The sequence below is a fragment of the Penaeus vannamei genome, chromosome 36, assembly GCF_042767895.1.
Source record: "Penaeus vannamei isolate JL-2024 chromosome 36, ASM4276789v1, whole genome shotgun sequence".
Taxonomy (NCBI): domain Eukaryota; kingdom Metazoa; phylum Arthropoda; class Malacostraca; order Decapoda; family Penaeidae; genus Penaeus; species Penaeus vannamei.
This window is the reverse complement of record NC_091584.1, coordinates 10,203,845-10,211,344: the sequence shown is the minus strand read 5'-3', so window position 1 is coordinate 10,211,344 and position 7,500 is coordinate 10,203,845. Positions and strand designations below refer to the sequence as shown.

General features: G+C 36.0%; 2 protein-coding genes across 5 annotated transcripts in view; one reads left to right on the top strand and one right to left on the bottom strand.

The window, feature by feature from the left end:
- The window catches only part of LOC113812230 (heme A synthase COX15), a 6,909-nt gene extending 1,065 nt beyond the window's left edge, over nucleotides 1-5,844 (bottom strand). The window contains exons 1-8 of the mRNA XM_027364087.2: nucleotides 5,605-5,844; nucleotides 4,295-4,454; nucleotides 3,591-3,723; nucleotides 2,917-3,103; nucleotides 1,964-2,143; nucleotides 1,553-1,628; nucleotides 793-947; nucleotides 429-542 (exon numbers count right to left, since the gene is read on the bottom strand). Coding sequence (XP_027219888.1) covers nucleotides 429-542; nucleotides 793-947; nucleotides 1,553-1,628; nucleotides 1,964-2,143; nucleotides 2,917-3,103; nucleotides 3,591-3,723; nucleotides 4,295-4,454; nucleotides 5,605-5,649 — 1,050 coding nt within the window. The 5' untranslated portion in view covers nucleotides 5,650-5,844. The remainder of the gene's footprint in view (nucleotides 1-428; nucleotides 543-792; nucleotides 948-1,552; nucleotides 1,629-1,963; nucleotides 2,144-2,916; nucleotides 3,104-3,590; nucleotides 3,724-4,294; nucleotides 4,455-5,604) is intronic.
- A 395-nt stretch (nucleotides 5,845-6,239) lies between these two features.
- LOC113812211 (BUD13 homolog) overlaps nucleotides 6,240-7,500 on the top strand; it is an 8,665-nt gene continuing 7,404 nt past the window's right edge. Inside the window, exon 1 of one of the 4 annotated variants that reach the window (XM_027364064.2) lies at nucleotides 6,240-6,298. The gene's annotated coding sequence lies outside the window, so the exon portion shown is untranslated. Of the gene's footprint in view, nucleotides 6,311-7,500 lie in introns of all 4 variants that reach the window. The other 3 variants (XM_070114850.1, XM_070114849.1, XM_070114851.1) reach the window with 3 other exon arrangements.

Below are 7,500 nucleotides of genomic sequence, written 5' to 3'. Positions count from 1 at the left end.
TCATTAGGCTCTGGTTGGATCTGATGTATAGCAATGAAGGGATGAACAGCTAATGTAAAAGGTGAAAGAAAGAGTGAAAGAAAATGGGATCTTAGAAAGATTATCTTAGAAAAAAGAAAACAAACTTTATATAAAAATGAAAGACATTAGCATACTACAAAGATAAATGAATAAAAAAAGTCATTGTTATAAGAAAAAATGAATAAAAAAAGTCATTGTTATAAGAAAAAATAATAAAAAAATTATCTGTACAAATAAAATATATCATATTAGAAAAATATAGTTGTCCAATTATTAAAAAAATCATCAGGGAAAAAAAACAGAACAAAGATAACAACAACAACAACAACAACAACAACAACAACAAAAAATGTGAAAAAATCTTTCTCTATGCAATGTCACACATGAATACACAGATGATGCCCTACCTGCATCCAAGCCATGCCACCAAGAGCTGCTGCTGCATTGTAGGCCCTGGGAGGAAGCATCAGTCGTCTTGACCAAATCATCGCAGTTGTTGCCAGTCCCAGGGCAACTGTTCCCTATAGAGTTGTTAGAACTTATTATTGTTTTGGCTATTTTTATTGTTGTTTTAGTTATTATTAGTGCTTCTGTTATGATTATGATCATCATTATCATTCTTTATCTATTTACTTCTTTTTGGAGGAGGGGAGTATTTACAAACTTCCTCAAACATCACCATAAAAGACAAAATATGGTTACTTTTCTTCCTGACATCTGAATGCTGTTCGTATACAGTAATTAGAAAAAGAAGAAGAAAAGGCTCCTTACCAGGATCCTGTGGTCAAATTGCACAGTGGTGGGATTCTCAGTGAAGTTTCGCAGGGCAGGTGAGAATGCCAGAATATCGCTAGGGATCCACCTGTCAGCAAATTTGGGGAAGGAGTTGTACACCAAACCTGCATCCAGGCCAGCTACTAGGGCACCTAAGAGTGGGAAAATGAGAGTTAATATTGAGCCTTCCCCTCTTACTTACTAGTTGTGTCAATTTCTTTTTGAATTTTATCTGGATGTGGCATGCTATGATTGTGTATTATTTCCTATGTACATTTTAGTCCCTATTTGTGTAGTACTTTCCTTCTGCTTCTTGTTCCTATTAATCAATCTATTATTTCTCTTCTATCCTTGATTCCTACTCATATTGTTTATGTTTTATTTATAGAATGCAAAGGCTTTACATACATTTCTGTGTATAAACATCCTAGCATGATGCATTCTTTTCAAGTTACATTATTATTATATTAACCAATTAATTCCCAACTTTTATGATGACTGCAACCATTTGGTACCACAGAAAAAGATAACTGCCATAAAAATATAGAAAGAATTATTAAATATCATTAGGATATGAAAAGGTAAATTCTCATATACTGATAAGTATACAATATAGACATTATATATAAGTGATCACTAAAAGTATATGAATATTACATATACATGAATCAAATACAATATTCATTATACTCTATCTGAAGATAATAAGTGTCTTACAATTAAATGTTTAACAAAATCTTCATCACTTCCAACACACCTGAGAGGGCTGTGAGGAACACCCATCCTTTGGTAATATGGGCAAACTTGCGGTACTTCAGTGCCTGAGCAGTAACCTGTGTGGGAATCCAAGGAAGTTGAAAAGAGTTTTTTTTGAGTGTGTGCTTGTCTTGTTCTGATAAGGAATGTGCTTTTTGAAAATATGAAGTATCCGTACACTAATTCACTTGTACCTTACTGTATTAGAATATAAAATTCATTACACACGAAAAAGATGTATTTCCATATATTTCCTCTATTTGCTCCATCATTCATCAACATTTGAATTGACAGCTAATGCTATCCATGACTATTCCTTTAAGAATTAATGAATATATATTTCAATCTATCTCCTCCAACCTCTCCTGTTTTCCCCTCAACCACTTCCTTCACCCCTAAACAATGCACTTACTTGCTTGAGTTTTTGTGCTGGATAGGTGACATCAAGGGCATTCCACAGGAAGAGACTGTAGAGGATGAAAGCCATACCCAGGTGGGACATTAAGCGGTATTGGGACACTCGGGGCACATCAGAAGGGTCCTTGAAGCGATCTTCTAAACCGGATTTGACCATGTACCAGCCCAGGAGGCCCTGTAGTTGTTCAATGGGATTAGTTAGAAAAGATGATCTTGGGTGTTAGGGAAGAACTAGAATGAGAATTAATAAGATGATATCATATATCTGTGTGTGTGTGTATATGTGTGTGTGTGTGTGTGTGTGTGTGTGTGTGTGTGTGTGTGTGTGTGTGTGTGCGTGTGTGTGCGTGTGTGTGCGTGTGTGTGCGTGTGTGTGCGTGTGTGTGCGTGTGTGTGCGTGTGTGTGCTTGTGTGTGTGTGTGTGTGTGTGTGTGTGTGTGTGTGTGTGTGTGTGTGTGTGTGTGTGTGTGTGTGTGTGTGTGTGTGTGTGTGTGTGTGTGTGTGTGTGTGTGTGTGCGCGCGCGCATGTCCATATGCGTAAAAATAATGATTCAATAATAGTAAGCATGAATGGATCATTGTCACATTTTCATTTGTCGTTTGTTGCTTTCACTCCTTCCTTTTTTTTCTTTTGAATGGTAACCTTTAATTCTTTGTATGCAGTTTGATTTGTTTCTAGTAATAAATGCAGTCTAATTATAATTTTAATTACAAATTCAAAATCCTCAATACTATCATTAATAATTATAACAATCATAGTAATTTTACTAATGATATTAAAGCAAAAATGATAAAAATGATAATAGCAACCACACACAAGCCTGCCTAACAATACAAACAGTTAATCTTTAAGTAAAAAGTAAAAAGTAAAGAGTAAAAAGAAAATGTGAAAGAAAAGAAAAAAGAAAGAAAGAAAGAAAAAAATAATTATAAAAATAATGCACTGACCTGGCAGCCAATTAGAGCCCCACAAACCAGCACTCTCTTCTTCAACAAACGTGTAAACCAACCCTTGTGCCAGAAGTAAGCAGCAGGCAACAAGAAGAAGGTGCCAATAGTGCGACCCCACTGCCTGTGTCCGTATTCCATCCACCATATGAATTTGAACTCTGAAAGGCTCATTCCCTGGTTTTTCCTATGGGATAAAAAATATAATAAAATAAAAATAAAACATCCTCAATTTATCAATTTAACAATAATAGCACTGATGCAGAGCTGTAGTTATGATATTAAAAATGACGATGATGATAATAATAACAGTGCTGATAAGTAATGATATCAGCAAATGTACTGAAGATAATAGTGCTGATTTAGGACAATACATTATAGACTGAAAACTGTTTCTTTCAACAGGGATGTGATCATGAAATTTCTATATGTAAAATTACATATTCATGATTATGTAAAAGTGAAATTAAAAATTTCATGGTCTAGGGGAAAATTAATGGGGGGTGAGGGGATGCTTAAAGGGTTAAGCGTATAATCAAATTCTACTAATTCAATAAAAAACAGAGATCTCTGTTCAAAGCCAAAAGCATGTAAACTTCATTTAATACAGTATCAGTGATGAATAAAGAGAAAGGAGTATAGAGAAATAGAAAAAAAAATCTTTTCAGGCTTACAATTTGTATTCAGGGAATTCTTGATACTGGGCAAATTCCCGCTCCCATTCTGCCTCAGTCATGGGAGGTCGTTTACCAAATAAATGCCAGTCTGTCATTGATAAGCCTGACTCTGTCAAGCGTGTCAGGCCTCCTGTGAAAGGAGAGAGGAAGATGTCAGCCACAGATTGAAAAAATTAAACAAATGCAGAAGAAAATATTAATTTCATTTGAGTTCTTTTTGGTAGGCTGGTACTTATGAAATTTCTAGTGGAGGATTATTCATAACTCCTGTGCATGATCATTTCACAGTTACTATATAACTACTGCACAAAATCATTAAATAACCTCCCTAAAAAAGCGCTTGTACATGCACATATATAAGTCTATATGCACACACACACACACACACACACACACACACACACACACACACACACACACACACACACACACACACACACACACACACACACACACACACACACACACACACGCATGCGCACACACACGCATGCGCACACACACGCATGCGCGCACACACGCATGCGCGCACACACGCATGCACACACACACGCTTGCACACACACACGCTTGCACACACACACGCTTGCACACACACACGCTTGCACACACACACGCTTGCACACACACACGCTTGCACACACACACGCTTGCACACACACACGCTTGCACACACGTACACAAAATAAATCGCAACCAACCTATAACGACAGCCCCAAAGACCATCCCTGAGCAGCCAAAGAGCCATCGCCCAACCCATTTCTTCCCTACTGCTGGAATCTCTTCGATGGCCACTTTCTGGGTTGTCTCAGCTGCGACTGTCACGGTTGTCCTTGCAAGAGCCGGGCGGATGTAAGATACCTGTTGTGACATGTATATGAGTTGTAATTTGATACAAAAATTAAGAGAATACTAAAAGAATATTTTTCAAAACCTAGCTGAGAAACGATGAAAGAGTTACAATTAAGAATGAGAAGAAAGACTCCATAAATGGTCATGAGTATTGCACTATAGTAATTCAAATGGTCATATGGAGTAACATTAAATCAGAGTTCAGTGTGAAAAATGTAGAAATAGTGTGAATAGGAACTGGACTTTAGGATTCTTCATTCATATCTTTTACACTTTCATCAAAAAGACATACAGCATACACAATATGTATATCTTCAAAAAGAAAGAAAGAAAAAAAAAGAAAAAAAAAGTTTAAATCACCAAATAGTCACGGCAACCACATCTATCTTTAGATATAAGATTTCTCCTCTACTTAAACTTTGAGTTAGAGAGAATGGTTTCATTTATGCCTGATAATTATGCATTTTTCTTTTTAAATGATAGACTACTAATTACAAAATAAATAATAAAGGCCATAGTGTTGATAATTCAATCATAACTTTCTTAAAACTAAAATACATAAAAGTAGGAGTGTGTTATGAAGATACGGGATGAGACAGAGCATATAAAAAAAAAAAGGGTAAATATTTAGCAACTGGCTTTACACCACATCTATGGCCAGTGTAACCGTCAGCACTTTGGCAAATGCCAATAAACCGCCTCCTCAGTGGTACCTTACAATCACCTAAGGAGTCAATGCGCACTAGAATATATTAGGTGGAAGAGGCAATGAAAGCATAAAGCACTGCACAAGAATTGCATAAGAATTCAGATTCTATAACTCACATCAGTTCTTAAAAAAATACAAGCGGATTTTGACAAAACACAATTAATATACATATGTGAAAACATCCTTCTTTTTCGGATAAACCTTCAAATTGCAAAACAGTAGCAACATCCTTTGAATGATATTCTCAGAATTCTAAAAATTTACTTGTAATCTGATTTGGATTAAATGACCAACAGTACTAACGATAACAAAAAGGGCATGCATCTGTGTTATTTACTCGATTAAGTAGAATAGTATCAAAAGACAGATTATATACCAATCATATCCCATTGCATAAACACTAAGTTATGTATAATACCTCCAACAATATACAAAATAACTTATTTTCACCTTCAAACCCCTACAGAACCTCGATGCCAAGCACAAAGCACTCATGATGGACTCTTCTGTATCTTAACTTCCTCAATTCTTCCCCACGCTTTAGTCTTTCTCCTTGGGTCGCCTTAGCTCTTCCTGTCACCCTCTCGCCGCACCGGACTTCAGTCACGTAATGATGTAACTTCGTCTCGGGCGTTCTTCTAAGGCCGGATTTACCTAAACGAACTTATAATATTCGTATTTTTTTCTCTATTTTTTCTATTATCTTTTAAACCATATTTATTTAAAGGTACTCTTGATGGCATGGTTCATTTTTGATAAGTGAGATCTTATTGAAAGTATGATTATTTGCTCAGTATAGAATCCGATTTGATGATCGCGAGTACATTGATATTCCTTAATCTCCCTCTGTTTGGCGTGTTTCTAATGGAAAGTAGAAAAGAATATTCAGAATGTATGAATACGTACAGTATGAAGAGGCTTTGTTGGAAAGAAATTTAACAGTTGTGATCTGTGTACAAACGAAGATCACATGCATATGCTTGATTTCTATCCCTTTTCTTTGATCATATATTTTCCATATCATCAGTTTTATTATAAACTAAATTAAACAAACTAAATGTATAAGATGTAATTGAAATAATAATAAGTTCGTTGTGCGTGCGCCTCATGTAAACAAAAAGGCTGAAGAGCATCTTTTGAGGAGGTCGGCACCACGGTAGATATTAATTTTACTGGTATTAAAGTCTGATAAATAATATTATCACACAAATCAATGAGCACGATAGCGCTTAAGTCACAGCCGGTCTGTTTACTCTCTTTTCATTTATTAAACAGCAGCTAACTTGCTTACAGTTTTCCTAAAATTACCCCATTTATTCATTAGTGGGTAAAACAATTCTGGAATTTCAGAAAGAAGAAAAAGGTAAATCGTACCATAAGGCTTTCGTCACCTATACTTGTGCTGCAGGTTTGCACTGCCCATTTTTAGAGAAAGCTATGAATGAGAATGATTCATCTCACTTTCTTATAGACCGATTTGGTAACGCCTAGCAATCGCAACCCATAGCAAAGAGCTCTTGGTGAAAACAAACCCTCGTTCATTTAGAAACTCACTGCACTTTGCTTACAGAGTCGCTGAAATTTTGCGAGTATCTAGTTTCTTTGTGTGAAAATGCTGAGGAGCTGTGTTGCTGTTGGTTGTTTGAACTACAACATGATGGGAAAGAAAGGTTTAACCTTTTATATATTCCCAGATTGCGAAAAGAAACGAAGAATGGAAGCAATGGGTACAGCTCATGAAACACTTGAACACTGATGGGAGTGCTTGGTCGTCTGGTGGAAACTTTACATGTGCTCAGAACATTTTATTATATAATAACATTATACACCTTTTCAAATTCTAGAGACAGATACTAACTTTCAAATTCTATGTATCTACACTATCTACCAAGGCCAAACAAGGTCAACATTGCTGACATTAGGTTTTGGCAGCAGTCATACACCAAAAAGTACAACAGCAATTTTGCATTTTTCTGTAATTAATTGATTTATCATAATTCTAATTTACAGGCAAACCATCCCCGGATCCAACTCACCCAGACTTTATCCCAAACACAGTCCTCTAGATGAAAATAAAGCAGTCATACTGTTAAAAAGATTTGAAATAGGAAGAAAAGCATCCTAGATAAGGAGATGCCAAGCATTCAGAAGAAACAAATTCCTGTTGCCTCTGTGTCTGAAAAGTCATATAGTCCAGCAGATGAAACAACTGAAGAGGGCCTATCTCAAATTACTGAGGAAAGAGAAATATGGGTTGTGCATTTGTCGGCCCATATGGGACTTCATTGTCTCCTTTGTGTAAACATCTTGTAAATAGGAAGAAAATTGATGTTAGGAAATGGCACT